This window comes from Cyanistes caeruleus, unplaced genomic scaffold, assembly GCF_971803275.1.
Source record: "Cyanistes caeruleus unplaced genomic scaffold, bCyaCae1.hap1.1 HAP1_SCAFFOLD_99, whole genome shotgun sequence".
Taxonomy (NCBI): Eukaryota; Metazoa; Chordata; class Aves; order Passeriformes; family Paridae; genus Cyanistes; species Cyanistes caeruleus.
This window is the reverse complement of record NW_028255901.1, coordinates 460,260-480,903: the sequence shown is the minus strand read 5'-3', so window position 1 is coordinate 480,903 and position 20,644 is coordinate 460,260. Positions and strand designations below refer to the sequence as shown.

The 20,644-nt window shown below is 52.6% G+C and overlaps 2 protein-coding genes across 2 annotated transcripts in view; one reads left to right on the top strand and one right to left on the bottom strand.

Annotated features, from left to right (window-relative positions):
- The window catches only part of LOC147646411 (uncharacterized), a 584,263-nt gene that overhangs the window by 308,232 nt on the left and 255,387 nt on the right, over positions 1-20,644 (top strand). The window lies entirely within an intron of this gene.
- Positions 7,750-13,937, bottom strand: LOC147646420 (maestro heat-like repeat-containing protein family member 7). The gene is made up of 16 exons (XM_086873473.1): positions 13,607-13,937; positions 13,274-13,415; positions 12,921-12,985; positions 12,449-12,802; positions 12,116-12,264; positions 11,711-11,858; positions 11,312-11,502; positions 11,092-11,229; positions 10,695-10,809; positions 10,385-10,522; positions 9,976-10,152; positions 9,687-9,842; positions 9,426-9,527; positions 8,926-9,028; positions 8,589-8,645; positions 7,750-8,251 (listed from the first exon to the last, which is right to left on the bottom strand). The coding sequence occupies exons 2-16, from the start codon at positions 13,389-13,391 to the stop codon at positions 8,127-8,129; spliced, it is 2,136 nt and encodes a 711-aa protein (XP_086729599.1). The 5' UTR covers positions 13,392-13,415; positions 13,607-13,937; the 3' UTR covers positions 7,750-8,126.

The following is a 20,644-nucleotide window of genomic DNA, read 5'->3' as shown; positions in this document are numbered from 1 at the left end:
GAGTGCAGGGAGCAGGAGCCGTGGCAGGCGGACAGCGATCACTGTCAGGAATTCTCAGATTGGGAAGAATCTCCTGAGCAGCGGCTGTCCCCAGGAGAAGGCACGAGCCGCCGGGCACTCTTGGACTGGGAAGCTTGCCGCAAGCAAGAGCTGTGCCAGGATGGCCAGGAGGTGACTGGAGGCAAAGCAAAGAGAAAATCCTCCAGGTCCAGCTGGGATGATGACAGTGATGGAGAGCTGGCTCAGGACAGCAGGGAATACTGCAACATCCTGTGCAGCCAGCTCAAGGCCTGGCAGCGGGAGGACGATGACTGGGATGAGGTGAGCGTCCTGGAGCTGCACGAGGAAGGAGAAGAGGCCAGGCAGCAGAGACTGGCAGATTTAGCCCAAGAGGGAATCCTGCTGCCTGTCCCTCGAGAAGCTTGGGTGGAGTGCCAGGAGCCCGAGCTGTGCCCGCAAGAGCAACTCTGTGCCGGGCCTGGCCCTCTGGCAGCCCAAGCCACGGTGGAAGATGTCTCTTCTCCTGGGCAGCCGCTTCCCCACAGGAAAGGCCGCTCGCTCTTGAGGCGGGTGCTGCGGGGGCTGCGGGGGCTGTGGGGGCTGCGGGGGCTGTTCCGCTGCCCCTGCCTGGCGGCACAGCCACAGGATCAGCGCCCGCTGCCAGCAGCGCCGGGCTGCAGATGGCGGCTGCCCCGCGGCCTGCCCGGCGCCCCGAGGGAGCCGCACGGGCTGCCCCGGCCTGCGCTGGCCCTGCGGGTCGAGCTGGCCCTGGCCGCTCTGCAGCACCCCCGGGGCGGCTCCCCGAGGGCACACGGCAGCCCAAAGTGGCACCCAAAGGGGGACCCTCACTGCCGGGGCTCAGCGCCGCATCCCGGCCCATCGTCCGGCCGGGAAGGCACCTGGAAAGTCATCGGCTCCCAGCGGCAGCCTGGCACCGCCAGCGGCACCCCTGCACCGGGTCCCCGAGGGCCACAGCCACACGGCTCTTGGCCCTTTGCAGGGACACTGGCTCCAGCTCCTCCCTGCTGCACTCCAAGGCCATTTCCTCTCCTCCGGAAAGGACTCCATGCTGATCCTGGGGCACTTTGGCCATGAGGAATGGACACAGACAGGAGGTGTTGCTCCCAGGACACGACGGCGGCCTGCTGGACTGCAACACACACAATTCTAACAAAAGAAAAGAAAGTTGTGTTTAGGAAGTAATAGTAGGAAAGAAAAAAACCCCAAACCCACCTCCCCCTCAACGAATACCTGCATAAGACCGTCCAGAAACCAAAAAATGATAAAGAATAAGAATAGGAATATTAGGAAGAAGAGGTAGAAGCTGAAGTAGATGAAGACATAGTAGTACTTAAAACATGGAAAATTAAGAATAAGAATAAAATGTTGGAGTCTGGAATACAGAGTGTGTGCCCTTGTTTCTGATACTTAGTTATAAGATCCAGGTATAAGTTCCCCCAGGCAGGGCAGGTCCCTGGGTGCTGCCCCTGGCCCAGATAGTTTTCAGATGGGAAAAACTATCAGAAGTAAGGTTTTAGAAGACAAAATGTCTTCCCTGCTGACAGCACCGTAAGGAATAGCTGCAGGGCAGAGTTTTAAAAACAGAGGTTCTCTTGACCTCTCTACAGCCTTGCATGGTGCTCAGCATGATAGATCAGGGGAAAAAATATTATAGTGGGTCAGACACATCACATTGCAACAGAGATGCAACAGCACCCCTGATTTTTCCATGGTTCTGGATGACAAGAACTAGGATACTGCATTTAATATGACTACAAGAAGGGTTTGGAAAGACAGAGTTCAGAAAAGAGCAACAAAATAATTAAGGGACTAGAGGGATTTACCCATGAGGAAGATTGAAAGAACTAAATCAATATGTCTAGTTTGGCTAAGTGATAACTAAGGAGAGGCATTTCAACCATCTACAGATGTTTGACTGACACACACACACCCTAGGGAAGGAAAGGAATTACTTAGCAGGAAACAAGCAGGTATATCAGGGAGTAATGGAATGAAATTAAGAAAGAGAAAACTGCGGAATTTAAGGCAAATCCTCCTGACAATGGGTTCTAATAGTCTGTAGAAAACATACCAGCATATGTGCAACATATGGGAACAGTCTTGCATTGATAAGGAGGGAGACTTAACTGACTTGATGGGCCTTTCCAATCTCAAATATTTATGATTCTATAATTAAGCATTATTAAATTTAATGACATGTGCCATTTTGTTTTCAGCAAGTTCTGACTGTTGCCTCAGGTCATAAGTGTGCAATTATTTCCTAACTAAAGGTCTTACTTTTTTACTCATGAATCCTTATGAAATTAACTAGGCTGGTCTCCTATTTTTTTTTTTTCTTAACTTAAATTGAATTTCTATTAATGCATTTCCTCTTATTTCCAACCAGCAGCTCTCTCCCTCAGTTAACAACTCACAATTCCCTCTTTATGCAAGGCAAGCCTGCACACTTACAGCTTCGTGGCTCAGTGCCTGAACCTGCTCAGCCTCAGGTTGAATGCCTGCTGTGTTCAAGGGAGCTGCTGTTCCCAAGCCCAGATGAGCACAGGGGCTCTTCTTCCTCTGAGGATGAACTGTGTGCAACAAAGGGGAAAAAATAAAGTTACATGGTATATTCAGCTAAGAGCTGTTTACAGAGCTTTGAAAGCAGATCACGGCCAGATGAAAAGCTTCATGTCACTGCTCACCCCTGTGTCACAGCACCACTCAGCAAATGAAAACAGGTGTTCATGTGCTATTGCCCAAGCTCCTGGCCAGGATCACAGCTGGTGGGTAGCAAGTTTCCTCTATTTCTCTTTGGCAAACTCCTTGGTTTGGATGCACATGCTTGCCTGTGCCAAGATATATTCCAAAATATCCCCCCAAATGGGTACAAACCTAGGGAGTGATCAGGAGGTTGTGGTCTCATGTGAGCAGTCATTTTGGGGATCCAAATGGTTTGTTCTGCTCTGTCTCAGACAGTGTCTGCTGCCTGAGTGTGCTGCAGCTTTTGCTGATATTTTACCATTGCCTGTGTTACAAGCACAGTTCCTCAGGAAGGTTCATACAGCCTAATTCTTTATTACCTAATCTATTATTAGGTGAATTATTACCTAAATCTATCTTTTGTCCAGGAAAGAGTGAAAGGCCACCTGTGATGCCTGCTGCTTTTGTGATACTTTCTTTCGGTTTCCCCCAGTAGTGCAGCTGCAGACTGGGCACGCTGGATCATCAATATCTGACACTCACACTCCCTTCACTCTTGACTACTTGCTTCAAGCTCCTCTCTTATTATGTGTGCTGGACCCCAGCCTCAGCCAGGGCAGTAAATGGCAGCAGTTTCACATCAGGATGTGGTGACAGCAGTGCCTGCAAACACTCTGCTGTAGCACTGGCAGCATGGGCTCCCTCCTGAAGGACGAGATGGATTTTCCCCAGCCCCGACAGACAGAGTCCCCTCTTTGCTACCTGCCCCTGATCCTGAGCCCAGAGATGCTGTCTGCCAGCACGTGTGAGAGCTGGTTCTCTGAGGAGATCAGAGGATGTGAGAGCCTGGCAATTTCATCCCAGAGAAGTAAATCCTCGGTGAAAGAGGCTGGCTGCTGGCATTACAATATTCTCAATGCTAATTACCAGAAATCTAGTTTCCAAATCTTTTCACTTTTAAGATACCACTGCAGCAATCAGGCTGAAGTGGGATAATAAAACGAAGCACTGTCTCCCCTCCCCTCCTCCCCCCATCACTCTGCAGCCCTGTCTGTCATTTCCCAGCACGGAATGGCTGAGATGTGGGAGGCTGATAGGAAAGCTCAGTATGTAAAATGCTGAGTGCATTTTACAGGAGGTGCGGCTTCAGCACAGCTTCCTCACTAGGAAAGAGCCACAAGGAGCCCTGGCTGCTCCTGTGGATGGTTTATCACTGAGCTGAGTCCAGTCAAAAGTCGGTGAAAAAGATGTAGGCAAAGAAAGAGGAGAAGGAATGAGAATATTTTCCCCTTTTCCCAAAACAAGAACAGGCAAAATCTCGCTCTCCTTTTGAAACTCACAGGTTGTGAATCCAGTTTTGGCAGCTGTGATAAATGTCCTGAAGCACCCAAATACTTGGGGTATAAGGAAAGGATTACTGCTTGTCAGAAGTTGTCTATCTTTTGAATATTCTGCCCAAAGCAGAAAAAAATTGAGTAACAACTTGGTACTGACAGCTCTTCCTTAAGATACAGCAACCTCAGCCATTGCCTTAGTCCACAGTCTCCTCTCTGTCTCCACGGCTTAATAAAACAACTTTAAATGTTGCAGTTTTGGTCTTAAACCAAGAAGAGGAATTGTTCTTTCACATTGTCGTGGTTTTAAAGCAGTAACTAAAAAATTACTAGAAAACTTACTTATTTCTTGCTGTGAGATATGGATTGGAGCAAGAGCAAAACAGGCTTTAAACTTAAAAGGAAATAAAGGAAGTTTATTAACAAAACTACAAGAATAAGAAAACAAGAATAACTTCCAGAAAACCCTTTTATCCCCCACTACCCAACCATTCCCTTGTTCACATGACAACATAGAGACAAAAAACTTTGGAACTTTGGTGTTTAAAACAGTCCCAATTCCTGTCAGTCTTTGTAGAGAAACAGAAGCCTTCTTCTGCTAATCTATGGAGTTTCTCACAAGAAAACTATTTCTGTTATAGCTTTCTATTTCTCTGATGCCAGCTGCCCGGAAATCTGTCATCAGTTCACTCCTCCCATTTCACATCGCTCTGAGGTGTGTTATGGGTCAAATGAGTCTAGGGATGTCATTTTTAAGGATTCAAAGGCAAAAGTTCTCTTCATGGGTTTTTGTGAGCCTCCCTGGAAACAGAAATTTTTCTCTTTGCCTCTCAAGGCTCCAAATCTTCAACTATTACTTCAATTATTACCTCTGTTCCAGCACTTCACTGTATCACAATTACTCCACCTTTTGCTCAAAATCCACACTTTGAACCACTCTGTTCCTTCCAATATGCTCTGAATTAAAGGAGCTCTTTTTCAGAACACTATTGTCCATCTCCATAGCTTTAATAGAAAAATATTTCAGCTTAATTATAGCATCTCTTTATTCTCTCTTCCTCATCTAAAACTTAACTCTTTTCTTCACTGTCTTTGAGGGTTTTATGATGTCTTCTTCATGTTATCTCTCTCTTTCTCCTCCTTCTCTCTCTCTGGGAAAAAGGAGTAATCTGTCAGTCTCATCTAAGTAGAAAAAGAGTTAAAGTCCTGGAAAGCTGCAGATGTTCATGGTGTCAGGTTTCAGTTCAGCAGCAGAAACTGCAAACCAAGCCAGGCCGGCTCCGTTTCTCCCCCCCACCCTCTGTGGCCTTGTCCAGCCTGGAGGGGGGTGGGGAGGCCAAGACAGAGCCCTGTTACCTCGTCAGAAGCCAGAAACCAAAGAGAACAAAAGAACCCTGGCTTTACATCTTAAGGTGGTGTTCACAAGTTGATCTCACTTCTCAATGGTTAAAACCACCGCCAATTCTCAGAAATGACCAATAATTGGTCAGAGGAAGAACTCTTATCAGCCTCTTGCAGCTTCAACTTCCTCCCAGCTCCCAAAGCTATCTTAAAGGTAAAATCACCCCAGGACAACTGTGCATCTCAATACCCAGTTCCCGTAACTCTCCCCCTCTCTCGGAACCTTCGTTAACAATCCAACAGAAAAATTCTCCGGACCGTGCACCTCAGTACTCAGCTCTCATAAAATCTACTCAGACTTTTCCTCCCTTCTCGGAAACTTAGTTAAAAAACCAACAGAAAATATGAATATGCAACAAACTTCAGAAGAAAGAAAAAACTGAGACTGCACAGCCTCAAGCTGTAAAAACTGTATCAAAACTCATCTCTCCAAAAGACAGGTGGTGAACTTGGGGGAATCAGTGTGACAGAGGCTGGTTCAGAGTTCACCCAGTGCCGATCCTGAGCTCGAAGCTGACTGTGGTTGTAGCTATTTTCATCATTTGATTTTGCAAATTTTTCAATAAAATTGTTATTGATAAATTTGGCTGAATTTCATTTATTACAGTGTACGTGCACCTCAGCTGGGCTACTGATTTCACCCCTACCTCAGGCTCACCACCCTTGGGGCTGCTTCCAGACAGCCCAGCTGCATCCCCTTCCCCCTTCAAACCTAGTTTAAAGCTCTCTCAGTGAGTTCTGCCACTTCATAAGATAAAATTCTTCTACCCTTAAGAGAGATGCAGCCCATCCAGTTCCAGCAGGCCTGGTGCCAGAAAAGTTGCCCCATGATCAGAGAACCCAGAATTCTGCCGATGACACCAACCCTTGAGCCACTTGTTGATAATGTGGGCTCCCCTATTCCTTTCACTTCTTTTCTGCCACCAAAGGGACTGAGGAAAAGTCTACCTGTGCTCCTGCCCTATCAACCACTCAGCCAGTGCCCTGAAGTCCCTTTGAATTGCCCTGGCACTCCTCTTTTCAGTCTCATCTCTGCCAGCCTGGAGTAGCAGCAGTGGATAATAACCAGAGGGCTGGATCAGCCCAGGAAGTCTCTCAGTGATGCCCCGTAGCCGAGTCCCAGGGAGGCAGCAGACCTCCCTGTGGGATGGCTCCAGTCAGCATGAGGGGCCCTCTGTTCCCCTCAGAAGGGAGTCACCCACTGCAACCACCTTTTTTTTTCTTTTTAATAAACTTTGTAACAAAAAGCCAGGCACTGATAGATGGTAAAATTCTGATTTATAAATATTTTTTCCCATTTTTTATTTTTTTTCCCCCTCTTCTTTTCACTCCAATAGCATCACAAGTATTGAGAATGAAAAAAGGCCACAGTCCATCATCATTTTCACCGTTTTACAGACGTTTCTAAGAATATTCAGGAATGAGGATGGGCAAAAACAGCACTGCAGGAGCAGGAGTTGCCTTCCAGTCCCATCAGAAAGGAAAAGGGGGATCTTCCTGAAAAAAAATCCAATAATATTTTTAAAAAGCCCTAAAAAGTTCCCAAATAAAATAAAAAATTTGGGCCCTCCCAGGCCCTGGTAGCCTGCTGGGCTGGAATTTCTCCTATTCCACCTCCAAATTATTCTTTACCAGTGGATTTGTCTGGAATTATGTCCTTTCTTTTCCCTATTTTTCCTTCTTAAAAATCCTTTTTCCCCCAGTTCCTTTCTTCTTGTTTCCACTATGTTTTCCTCATTTCCAGTGCTGTATGGGATTTTTTCGGATCTGGATTGTGTCCTGCCTCTCTCCCCACCTTCCATACCCCTAAATCCCAAAAGAGAATAACCCAAAAAACCTCAGAAGACTGAATCAGTACAGGTGGCATTGTACTGTCATTGGAGTGTTCCTAGAAAAACGGGCAGAAATTTGGGATGAACATTCCCTCTCCAGTAGATCCATCAATACCTGCAATGCAAAAGTGGAAAAAGCTGCTGAAATTGGGATTTTGCCTTTCCAGGAGGGTTTTTGAACCTGGCTTTATTCATTAACCTTTCAACATGCACAACAGAGGACAGAACACGGCAGGGCCTTAGACACAACTTTGGTCCCTGACACACACAGGCTCCTTGTCCCACTACTGGCCTTCAGTAACACCTTGAACTCCACAATGCTGTGGAGCCGGGCCTTCAGCACAGGGACCTTTCCAGCCTGATCTGCGCTCCTTCCTCTGCGTCTCTGCACAAAACACGGCGCAGGAGAGAACGGCAGGAGGGGCCTGTGTGTCACAGCGCTCTGGATTTGTGACCCTTCAGCTCCACACAGATGCAGGTCAAGTGAAAAAGGAAAACTGTTTATTGATGAAATGCGAAGCAAAGGGATGAGCTGAGGGGCAAAAAAGGGGATGGGGAGTGTCTGAGGGCTGGAAGGAGGGAGCTGTCAAAAGGGAGGGAGAGTGGAGGGAAAAAGAAGGGATGGGCAGTGTCTGAGGGCTGGAAGGAGGGAGCTACCAAAAGGGAGGGAAAGTGGAGGGAAAAAGAAGGGATGGGCAGTGTCTGAGGGCTGCAGGGACAGAGCTATCTACAGGCAGGGGGAGAGGGCTGAAGCCATGCAAGCTTCCCACAGGCTCAGCTGTGCAAGTCATCAGCAGTGCCTGGAGCTCCAGCTGGTCTCTTCTGGTCTCAGCGTAGTCTCATTTTCCACAGCATCTTAAATGAAGACTGGTTCTCCTAAGCTAGCAGACAAACGTAGCTCTGCAGCTCTTTTAGAGAATATCTCCCGAAGATCTGTGTTTGACTGAGAAGGGTTGTCATCTCTCCTCAGGGCTTGAAGTGCTGGAAGAGAGGGGTACAGAGCCACGATCAGAGCCTGGATCTGTGGGAATCCTAGGAGAAAGTCCTGCCAGGGCCATCCCAGCCTGCTCTTACTGTGGCCACAGGAGTTAAGGGGCCAACAGGACCACCTGCAAGGTATTGGATACGAATCTCTCCCAACTACATCACCACCCAAATCTCTCGCCCTGCATCCCTGAAATCTCTCTGTGATATTCCCACACCACCAAGGTGTCCACACAGAGAGAGAAGCCCTCTGAAGCCATGGCACGGATTACAGCTCCCTGCCCGGGCATTTCAGATCCCCAGTGCCAGCCCCTTACTGCCAGCCCTCACTCACCCTCGATGAGGGCCTGCAGCTCTTTCTTCTTCCCCCTCAGGTGCTGCCCGGCCATCCCTGGGAACACAGAGCCTGTCAGGGCCCCAGCGGCACAGCTCCCTGCCAGCGGCGCTGCCAGCCCTGTGGCCACACGGCCTCCCGCCCCGGCAGGGCTCAGCCCGGGCCCTTGCCGCATCCTGAGTCAGCCCAAGGGCACGGCTGCCAGAGGCCGGCAGCAGCAGCCCCGAGGGCAGCCGGGGCTCCAGGGCGCCGGGCCCGGGTGCCGCTGCCGGGGCAGCAGCCGGGGCCGGGGCCGAGCTGCGGCGGGGCGGGGAGGGAGCCCGGGCTCGTGGCTCACCGATGAACCTGATGGCCGCCTCTCGCAGGGTCTCCTGCGGGCTCTGCAGGTACGGCAGGGCCCGGCGCAGGTGCTCGGCCGCTCGGTTCCTGTCCTGTGCCAGCTGCAGAGAGCGGCAGGAGGGAAGGGTTGGTGCGGGCTCTGCCCCTCGGCCGGGCACTGCCTGCGGCCAGCCCCGGCCTCCCGTGCCCGCCCAGCCCTGAGGCCCGGCCAGCAGCCGCTGGCGCCGGGCTCTGGAGGGGGCAGAGGGCCGGCTGCTGCCCGGGGAGCCGCGGTGCCGCCCCGCCCGCAGCCCCAGTGTGGGGCTCCATTGACACCCGGCTCGGGGCCACAGGAGCCTGGAGAAGAAGCCGTGCGGCCCAGGGAAGGGAGCAGCGTGTGGGGCGCAGGCTGGTGCCCCTGGGTGCAGCACCGGGCAGGGGCCACAGCTGCCAGCCCCACACACTGAGCACCGGGACCAGGGGGCTTCTCAAAGTTGAGCTAATCCGGGCTGCCCTTACCAGACACTCAGCAAACTTTGATAGCTGCTCCTTCCTAATCAGCTGCTTCAGATTCCTCCTCTTGAGGAACACGGCAACACGAAGCAGCGTTTCCCGAGAGGCCTGGAGAGCAGCAGAGATGCAGAGATGGCACTGCAGCCCAGGGCACAGGACTCCTGTCTGGGTGACAGGGCCCCGAGGAAGCCGCAGCCTGGAAGGTTCCAGGACAGGAGGAAGCCAATGCCCCTCCCAGGGATGCACCAGCATCACACAAAACCTGACCTTTGCCACATGCTGGTTCTCATCATGGCAGTGGATGAAGAGTGGAAGCAGGCTCTGGTTCAAAATCTTCTCCAGGGGCTTCTTTCCCTCATCCACTACCAAGTCCATTGCCTTGAAGAAGAGATCAAGGGAGAGCAACTGCACATGGCTGTGGTCCTGGAGGAAAAGAAGAGAAAAATACCTTAATACCAATTCCCCCAGGCTCACCTGGGCAAAGGCCCAGAAATCTGTAAGACACAAAGTTTCTGGGCAGCAGCCAATGCCGGTGTCTGGGGGCACAGAGCCTTACATGGTCAAAGAGCAGCAGGAGTGCCTGAGCCAGCTTTGGGGCAGTGGTGCTGCATATCATGATGTCTTTATTCTTGAGAATACTGATGAACACACGGAGGGCCATGCCAACTACATCTCCATCTGCATCACCCAGCAGCTCCTGAAGGCTTCGAGACAGGCTGCACATTCTTATGGCCTGTGTGGAACACAAGGCAGTGCTGGGAAGCTCTGAACGGCTGCAGTGCCAAGACCGCCCTGGCACTGCAACCCCACCCTGCTGCTGCCAGGCCCAGAGGCCAAAGGGCTGTCCCAAAGCACTCAGGCAGGTGAGGCAGGAGAGCTGGGAGCAGCTGCCTCAGCTCCTGAAGCCCAGCCAGCCCAAGGAGCTGCTTTCCCCAGCACAGCTTCAGCTGCTGCCCTGTCCTCACCATCGAGGGTTCCCTGCTGAGCACCACGAGGCCTCTGAGCGCCAGGCGACGCCTCTGCCTGCACTCGCTCTGCAGGTGCCTTGATGTGATCTCAAGGACACTGTCACCGTGTTTAGTCAAGTCCAAGCACTCGAGGACCTGAAAGGCACAGGGCAGTGACAGGGGAGCCGGCTGGCAGGAGCCTGGAACTGGGCAGGGCTGGGCCCAGGCAGCAGCACAGGGCGCGGGCACCGTCCCAGGCAGCTGTGGCTATGCAAGGGGACAGGGCTGGCAGGCAGCTCAGTGAGGTAGTGCTGGCCATCGGGCTCACCTCCACAAGGAATGCCAGGAAGGACAGATCACAGCATGGCTCCTCCCTTCTGAGTGACTTGAGCAGGTCGAGTGCAATATGGGAACAGAAGGGGATCAAGCCACGGAGCATCTCCCTGTCCGGGGAAAACAGCACCAAGACCCTGATGGTGGGGGGGCGGGGGGACAAACCTCTCCCAGGAAAGAGTCACAGAGATCTGGCCTTTCCCCAGAATCCCTGGAGGGACCATGGGTGCTTTGGGAAGTGGCTCCTTTTGGGCACCCTCCTCTCAGCCTTTTCCAGTCTGCTTAGCCATCCCTCAGTGACGAGGCCCTCTGGCCAGGACCACAGGGACTGTGTGACACACCCCAGGCACAGGGCACAGATTTCAGAGGCAGTTGGGAGAAGTGAGGCTCACCTGGCCAGCAGACCCACGGCATAGTGCTGGGTGTCAGCACAGAGCAGCGTGTCCCAGCCACGCTTGCGTCCCATTTCCATGACCACACTCTCACACCGCAGTCGGCAGAGCAGAGATTTCGTGGCCTGCACTGCAAACCTGTGTGCAGAGCAAAGCCCAGGTCACACTGAGTGCACTGGTGTCAGCCACAAGGGCGTGGGAAGGACAGGAGGACTGGCACCTGTTGGGGTTGCTGGGAAGGCGGTGTTGCTCCCGGCATGTTATCCAGAAGCTGTCAACTTCCACTGGTGGCATCTGCTGAGTGGTGATGACAACATGGAACAGCAGAGCCAGAAACAGACGGGCGGAATAAAGCATCATCGCCTCGCAGCACTGTGGCATCTGGACAATCACCCAGAGCACCAGAGTTGCCTGCAAAAGAAGCACACCAAGGCAGTGCTCAGTGCCGAGGTGTCCATGGGACAGGGCCTGAGGGGAGACACAGGGGGAGCAGCAGGCCTGGTGCCCCCTGAGCCTGCCCCTAGCCCAGGTTTCAGCCCAGCACCTTAGGCAGGGAGAAGACAGAGAGCTCCTGGGGAAGCAAGCTCCAGGTGATCAAAGGCCATCTCCATAAACTCACACTCAAGGGAAAAACGTCCTTGTTGTCTCCATCAGAGGTGCAGGTGCTGCAAAGGGGCCAGTTCTCCATCACACAGAGCAGTGTTGGCAGCACTTTCTCTACTGTTGGTCCTGACGAGCCTATGGTTTGCCACATCATGGCAGCAGCTCTGTGGGATCAGAGCTCTGTGTCAGGGGTGTCTCAGTCACAGAGCCATGCCCTGTGTAGCTGTGGGGACCCAGGTGACAGAGCCCTGGTGCCCTGAGGGGCAGGGAGGGAGCATTGGCAGCAGCATCAGGACACAGAGGGGCCCGAGGCTCCTGGACCTCTCTGCCTCTTGGGCAGAGCCCATTGGACAGGCTGTGCAGGGCCATGGGCCCTAAAGGCTGGTGAGCCCTGAGCTCTCAAGGCACGTGGGCCCCATACCTGTCACACGATGGGGCACAGCGCAGGAGGGCCAGCACCACATCAGCAGGGTGTTCTTCAGCCAGCCTTATAATGTCAATTTGCTGCCTGACATCCACAGTGACATGGGACACCAGACTCTGGTGAATGTTCCTCACAGTAGCTGGCACCTGGAGGAGGCATGGGGAAGACATGGAGTGCTGTCCAAGGCAGCAACTTCCCCAGCTTCCCCCAAGAAGTGCTTCCCTTCCTGTCATGCTCTGCTGGCCTCAAAGGCTGAGGGGGCCCTGTGGATGTGGCGTGAGGGGGAACAGGATCGTGGGAGACCTCCAGTTCCAGTACCTGACTGGGTACCTGCTGCTCAGAAGAAGCAGCTCTCTTCTCAACAACGTCAGAAGAAATACGAGGGTCCTTGAAATAATCCCATATGAGCTCTTGGCTTATAGTGGGAGTGGGTGTCCTGTTGGCCTTTGCGATGCCCTGAGTCCCTCCGGTGTCATCATTTTGAATGCCCTCAGTCCCTGCCATGTCAGCCTTTGCCCTGTCAAGCTCCACTGCAGCGTCAGACTCTTGTGAGTGCTCAGCTGAATCTGGGCTGACATCAGGCTCTGCCTGGAGCTCGGTCAGCTTGCAGTCAGGCTCAGCTGCGCCCTCAGTTGCTGCTGTGGTGTTCCTTCTACGCCGAATGCGCAGGAATTTGCGGAACCTCTGTGCAAGGAGAACAAAGGACAGGGGAGAGAGGCATGTTCCATGGAGTGCTCCAAGCTCCACTGCTGGGCTGAGCAGTGCCAGCAGGCCCAGCCCAGGTGGGGATGGGTGCAGGTACCTGCGCTGCTCTTCGGAAGCGGCCACGGGCAGGCTCCTGCTCTTGTGTCTTTTCCATGGCTGCATCTGGCAAAGAGCAGCCAGAGCCGAGGGGCTGCGGGAGAGGCCGGAGAACACAGCCCAGCCCTGCACCCCCCAGGCAGGGACAGCCCTGGGATGGCTCAGGGGATGGAGCACAGCCACTGCCAGGTGTCAGCCCCAGCCCCTATTCTGTCTTGTCCTTCGGCATGTCCACATGGGACGGGACGGGACGGGACGGGACGGGAGGGGACGGGATGGGATGGGATGGGATGGGATGGGGCAGGGCCCAGCTGACTGCAGCCATCAGCCCTGTGGCCCAGTTCTGCCACTCACCATCCTGCAGTGGCTGGAACTTCTTTGGCTCTTCCGGCTGTTGTGCTAGGGAAGGTCCAGGGTCTGTCTTTCTTTTCCCCCTGAACACTTTGAAGACGCTGAGGAATATGCCCGCCATTACACAATCTTGCCTTGAAGGCACCTTAAAGAGAGATGCCGTGGGAAATCTCTGAGTCAACAAGTCCTGCAGTTGTGCCTTGAAGGCACCTGCGAGAGAGAAGCCCCAGGAAGGCTACAGGACAGCAAGTCCTGCAGTCTGGTCTCGAGGGCTCCTGCCACAATGACTGGAGACTCCTCGTAAATGACTGTGGTCACCAGGTCCCACAGTCTCACCTTGAGGACAGAGGCCAGAAGGATGGGAGATGCCTCAGAAAAGCTCCAGGTCCAAGTACCAGAGTCTGGCCTTGAAGGCACCTGCAAAAGAAAAGTCTTGGGAAGGCCACGGGTCACCAAGTCCCGCAGTCTTGCCCCGCAGGCACCTGCAAAAGAAAAGCCTCGGGAAAGCCACGGGCCACCAAGGCCCGCAGTCTTGCCACGAGGTCACCTGTACAAGTAAAGACTTGGAAAAGCTCCGGGTCCGACACAAACGAGTGCGCTGTGCGGGGGCTCCTCACAGCACCGCTCTGCCGCGTCCTGTCCCGTCGCGTGCACTGGGCACTGTGGCATGGCCCTGTCACCGCCAGCTCCTATGTCACCACATGTCACAAAGGGCTCTCTGACACCCTGTCCATTTCCATCCCATGGTGACCATGTGTCACAAAGGGCCCTTGCACACACTGCCACCTGCCCTTGGGCTGCCCCCATGCCCCCCAACGTGGCCCAGGTTGGAAGGAATCCCTTGCCCAAAGTGTCTAAGACAGCCCAACAGGATCTTTAGGAACGCCTCAAACCATCAGCAAACGCTGCCCTGCTCTGCAGGCTCAGGGCAGCAGAAGGAGCCCCCAGGGCTGCCAACGCAGCCGCAGCAGGAAGGGCACGGGGCCTTGCACAGAATCTGCACAGGGGCCTGGCAGCACTGAAATCAGCAGGTGTGGCAGTGTCCCCACCAAGACAGACCTGCCACCCCAGCCAAGCCCTGGCAGTGCTGGTGCCCTTCTCCTGCCCCAGAGCCCTGTGCCCCTGGGGGGTTTCTGTGCCAGAGGGCAGCCAAAGCCCACGTGCATTGGGGGCTGGGCTCCTTCCTGCAGGGGCTGTTGGCAGGAGCTCCTGGAGCAACTGCTGGCCACTCTTGCTATCTGTCAGATGATGTTGCTCCTTCCTGGAATGATGTTTTTCATGGAAGGGGTTTGCAGTAGCACAAAAACACCATCAGCTGCTGAGTTTCCTAGGATGGTTAGATTGTACAGAGGCACTGTCATGTTTCAGTGTGATTTTCTGTCTGTTCTTCTGGGAGAAACATTAGCCCAGTCTCTGATGTTCAAGGCCCCAGTTGTTGCATGTCTGTCTGTGTTGCAGCTGATGCAAGGAAAACATTTCCTCCAGACACAGAGTCCTGCCTGAATAGTCACAGAGCTACATCTATTTTTAATTTTAACTTCTTAAAATTTTTCCAGAGCCTGCTGACTGTTTTCAAGGTTTTCTCCCAATTTTCTCCCTAGTGCACATTCTCCAGAAATTGTGCTTTTACATCCTTTTGCATTTATTAAATTTACCTGCAATGACCAGTCAATCAAAACTCTGGGAAAACTTGATCTTCCGGTTGAACCCGGGCAAAATATTTATCTCCCACATCTGAAGCCATGAACTGCCAAGTACTGTCCCCGGTGTCATACCCTGTCCCCTGTAGGTGTCCTGATGCCATTTCAAAGGGGTTTCCAATGAAAATAAGTTTTAATATTTTTGTAGTTTCCTCATTGGCATTAAAATCCTTGACTAGAAAAATCACATGTCAAAATTCCTAGTATTCTTCCATACCAAAGCTGTCAATTTCACCCTGGATTTTAGAGTGTCTGAACAGTCAGACAAGGTTTTAGTTTTAGACATTACAGACAAAGTCCCTGCTGTTTGGCGATCCCATTCCATCAGCATATAGTCCTGATGATTACTTTAGGCAGGAGCAGCAAAGGCAAGAATGAGCCAAACAAGCTATTCCTGTGTTCTCATGTTCTGCACAGCAGTAACTGGGAATTCAATAATAGATTCAGGAGGCAATGGGTGCACAGGGAGCCACAAAGACTTTGGGATGCTGAAATGGACCAGCCTGGTGCCTGTGCCCGGGCTGCACCGTGCTGAGCTCCAACTGGACAATCTAACAATGGTTGAATGGACACACCATGGGCCACTGGAGACTCCTACTCCTAGTTCTGTGAGCTACAGTATTCATTTGTGATTCACCAGATGATTTTTTCATCTTTGCTTGAAATCCAGGAGAAGAAAAGGTCAACATGGAGAAGTGTTCTTCCAGTTCTAGTGACAGTTGTGTCTGCACACCACCTGTGCCCATGGCAGGGTGGTTGGAACTGGATGATGTTTATGATACTTTGCAACACAAAGTGCTCCGGGATTCTGTGGTTCCCCAAGTGGAGACCAAAACTGAGCCGTGTAAATCCCTGCTTTTTTTCAGTGCCTGCTGCTTCTTCCTTTGTTCCAAGCAAGTCCAGGATTTTATTTCATGTGTCTTTAAGGTGCCTGGACAGAAGAGAGGGAGGGCAGCTGCAGCGCAGGGCTTGTGTCCCATCAGAGTCTCTCTCTCTCACAATGGTGCCAATGCCGCTGCCTTGGGACACCTGAGTGTGGAAGGTGAGCCCACCCTCAGGCACGGCCATCCAAGTCAGTCAGGGGCACAAGCTGCAGCTGAAGCTGCCACGTGTTGCTGTGAGGCTTCAAGTGAAGAGAAAGCCATTGTGGCCAATTCTGCTGAAGCCTTTTGCCAAACCGAAGGCAGCTGTGCCCACAGCCTCCCCCTGTTTGGCACCCGGCTGCTGCAGACACCTCAGTGCGCAGGTGCCGACGTTGGGGCTGCTGCTGTTCCTGTGCACACTCTGCTGCTGTTCCTGTGCACACTCTGCTGCTGTTCCTGGGCACACTCTGCTGCTGTTCCTGGGCACACTCTGCTGCTGTTTCTGTGGGCTCCAGAGCCGCTTGGGCAGCAGCCACTGGGCAGCCCTGCCGGAGGGGACATCGCCACCCTCCCCATGGTGGCAGCAGCTCTGCGGGCCCCGAGCTCTGTGTCAGGGGAGCCTCGGTCACAGCACCATGGCCTGGGCAGCCGCGAGGGCCTGGGCTGGCAGCCAGCCCTGCCTCTGCCCACTGCCCCTTCCTGGAGGCACCCAGTGGCCGTGGCCTGGCAGCACCCCCTGCCCTCCATGTCCCCAGCCATGGCACCTCGGGCTGTCCCCACCTTCCTGGAGAGGTGCTGTCCCAGCTTCGAGGGCTTCTGCTGCAGGCCTGGGAGACATTTTGTGGAAGCACCGGAGCAGCCGGGTGTCAGGAACAAGGCGGCTGCCCAGAGGCTGCTTATGGCCTCTGATACCTCATTCCTCAGGGCTTCCCACCACCCCGGCCCCTCAGGGGCCTCCTGTCCCCTTGGAACCTTTTGCCACCCACTCCCTCACACATCCCCCTTGTGCTTTCCCACTGCCTTGTCCCATCAGGGCCTCCACAGCCCCTCATCCCTGCATGGCCTCCCAGCACCCCGTCCCCTCAGGGTCTCCCCCAGCCTGGCCCGGCAGCAGCGCCGCAGCCCCACAGGAGCTCCAGAGGAGCTGGATCAAGAGGCACCTGGGAGCCCTCAGCAACCCAGCCAGCACCACACGGGCACAAGGACACAGATGGCGCTTCCTGGCTGGGACAGGGCTTGTGCCTTCAGCAGAACCACCAAAGGCCAAGGGTTTCTGGCCATTTCCCTGCACCACTGCACGCCCTGACAGGTTGCTGAGCACAAGCCCCCTTTTCCCTCACTTCCCCTATGCACCACACACCCTGGGCAGCAAAAGAAAGGTCCTGGGACTCTGTTTATTATAACATATCCTGTATTTACTGTAAGGGAACATTTTAATAGAGAAAAGCATGATATTTTAGTAAAAGCCTGTCTGCACAACCCAGCTTTTAATTCAGGCGACAATATTAAAAGCAGTGTCTTTGAAACTCTCCTGGAACAGCGAGAATAAAGAAAAACAATGGCATTCTGTACATGGAAAAGAATGTAAACAATACGTGTTAACCAGTAGTAGCCTGTTAAGCCCTGTGAACCCTGTCGGACCCTATAAAAGTGTGCTAAAGATAGAAATAAACGATGTTTGCTACACCTCTATGAGGACTCAGTGAATAGTCTGAGAGGTTTTCCATTAGCCTATTGGACCAAAATGTTATATATTGCTGTGGGGAGAAGAAACTCTGACTTCCACAAGCTATGGCTGACTTGTTGCTCCTCTATAAATCTCACGCCTTGAGACTGATATCTTATCGAGCTACTTGCACAATAAATCATCTCAAAGCATAGTGGTTCCACCCTCATTTTTCATCTTGACACCAAACACACCCTGGAGATGTCTGGGGCCATTCATCATTTCTCTGCTCTCCAGCGCTGAGGCAACGCACTCTGGCTACAGCTCTGAGCTCGTGCCCATGGCAACCAGCCCTGGCAATGGGGCTCCATGGAGCTGCTCTCAGGAGCCCCCAAAGAGCTGGGGAGTGCCCCAAAACTGCCTCAGAAACGTGAGATACCCCAAAATCTCTTCAGGAATGTGAAATATCCCAAAACTCACTCAGTAATGGGCTCCCCCTTTGATCATTATCCCCAAACTTTGGCTGTCTCATTGCAGACCCCACCCCACATCCCCAATCCCAACCCCAACCCATCCCATCTCTGCTGGACATCAAGATCCCCTTCCCAAGCCTTATTTTCCTCATTTCACACCTCCCAAACTCCATCCCACCCAATACCCATCTCACCCCTCCTGATTTGCATCCCATTTTGCCCAATCCCCTTCCAACCCCATTCCACCTGATGCCTTCAGAAGGCTGACCTAGAACAGAGGCTGGACAGAGTTAAGTATAAAGTTTATTAAAAGGCCTTAAAGGATACACCTTGGGCAGTACAAGAGCCTGGCCAGGGCTACACCCAAGATGGACCAAAAACAAATGTCACACAAATGGACAACTGATCACAAGGTCGCACATTTTTAGAAGTTTAGGTCCATCTCCGTATTTGGGTTCATGGTCCAATTAGAGCTTCAGATGATGAAGTCCCATCCTTCCTGTTTTCTCTCTTCAGTCCACACTTGTTCATAGTTTTGGACATGGAACTTATAATGATTGTCCTTGGTATCAAGCTACAAAAGGAATTGTTTTGTCTACCTGCTCTGTGAAGAGAGCTCACTAACAATAGGAAGTTCAAAGCTACAAACTCAGGCAGTGCAGAATATGAAAAATAGGAAAGCTAAAACTTAAGACATCACACCCTGAGGAGCTGTGGAATCCAGGAATTCTGGGTGGGAATGAGTACTTTTCAGTGGCATAGAGTGGTTTTGAGGTGACAGATTGAATCCTCTCATCTCTTTGAGTGACAAAAAATAGAGAATACTACAACAGATACTCCCGCAGTCCCCAAATCCTCCCCATTATCTCCTTGAATCCCAGATTCCCTTAAGCACTAGGAAAAAGTGAGGCTTTAGATGCCCTTGATGAATTTGTAGACTTTTACCCAAATTTTGTCTGTTTTAAAGGGATGAAGATGAATTAAAAGAATATCAGGGCCAAAATAAAATGACCACCAGCCCAGTGTGTTCCCAACACAGATCACTGGGAACGTGGGTCATCAGGGCTCTGCCCAACGTGGGTCCTCTGATGGGGGATGGAGCTGGGGCAGCACATGAAGCTCTTCCTGCACTTGGGGCACTCACAGGGCTTCCCTTACCGGTGCCTCTGTTGGTGTCTGGCCAAGTTAGACCTGTCTGAGAAGCTCTTCCCACACTGTGGACACTCATAGGGCCTCTCCCCAGTGTGAATGTGCCGGTGGATGGGGAGGTTGGAGTTGTGCTTGAAGCCCTGTAAGAGACGGTCCGAAGATTCCCTCATCTGTCTCACAACTGTCTCAAGGACAGAGACTGAGATCCTGAATATCACAAGGGACTTGGTTTGGGGGTTTGGGCCTAGCTGAGATGGATGTTTGCTCAGTGATTGTTTGCAGGTGGTTGCACAGTACACTGCTCTCGTTCCTGCTGGTGAGCAGAGGCTTGGTAACCTGAACAACGGGTTTTCCACGACTCATGGCTCTCATTCCTGCTGGTGAGCAGAGGCTTGTGCGTGGTACCCGGTGCAATGGGTTTTCCACAACACCTTGTCCTTGTTCCTGCTGGTGAGCAAAGACTTGCAAGACATGGATCGCTCTGTACCCTACACCTGCTCCCCGCGCAATGGAATTCATCACAATGATCATCAATCTCCTCTGGTTTTGGCCCTGCACCCCTCGCTTTGCAAAAGACTATAAAATTATACCCCAAACTTACCTTCCTTTGAGATCTCCCCAACCAACAGAAGACTCTGCGTCGTTGGACAGCTGAGTGGACTTCGACGTTGGTAGCTATAATCCCCTTACTCTCTGTTCCTTATGCTCTGCTTTCTCTTCTTTTAGCTCTATTGCATATTAGTGCTGATGAGCACTCAATAAAGTGTGTTTTGCTGTTTAAGTCCTTGGTTTGCTGATAATCTTTTGTACTCTAAGACCGACTAAAAGAACCACATCACGAATCCCACCTTGCAGATCGTGACAGTCCCAGATGCCAGCTCAGCCCCTTATGCAACTCTCACCCTTTGGCTCAGCCTTTGTGTCCCCTGGAGGCGCTGGCAGAGCTGATGGGGTGGGGCAGGAGCGGGGCAGCCCCAGCGTTCCCCTGGCAGTGACAGCACAGCCGGGCCAGCAGCCCCAGCGTTCCCCTGGCAGTGACAGCACAGCCGGGCCAGCAGCCCCAGCGTTCCCCTGGCAGTGACAGCACAGCCGGGCCAGCAGCCCCAGCGTTCCCTCCCTGGAGACGCTCCAAGGGAAGCGGCCAGAGCCGCGTCCAGTCAGCGGAACTGAGCGGCCACTGAGCACCCCCGGCCTGGGCTGCTGTGGATTCCTCTGCACACAGCTCGGGGAAGGTGCCCTTGGCCACCCCCACAGTGCCACAGACAAGTGTCACACACAGTTACAGAGCTCTGCCCACAGCTCAGAGGGGGAGTTAATTTAAAAAAAAAAACCAACAAAAAAACCACCAGGAGAAAGAGAACTCATACCTAGCAGAGCTGTTCCACCCTTCAGTTGAGACACCTGCATGCACACAAGACCTGGGGCTACAAAAAATTAGGCTTCATAGGCAAATTTGCAGGAAAATCAGGTTTAGGACAGGCTATCAGCAGAACTGTTCTCAGCTGGGTGAAAAAGGCCCCTTT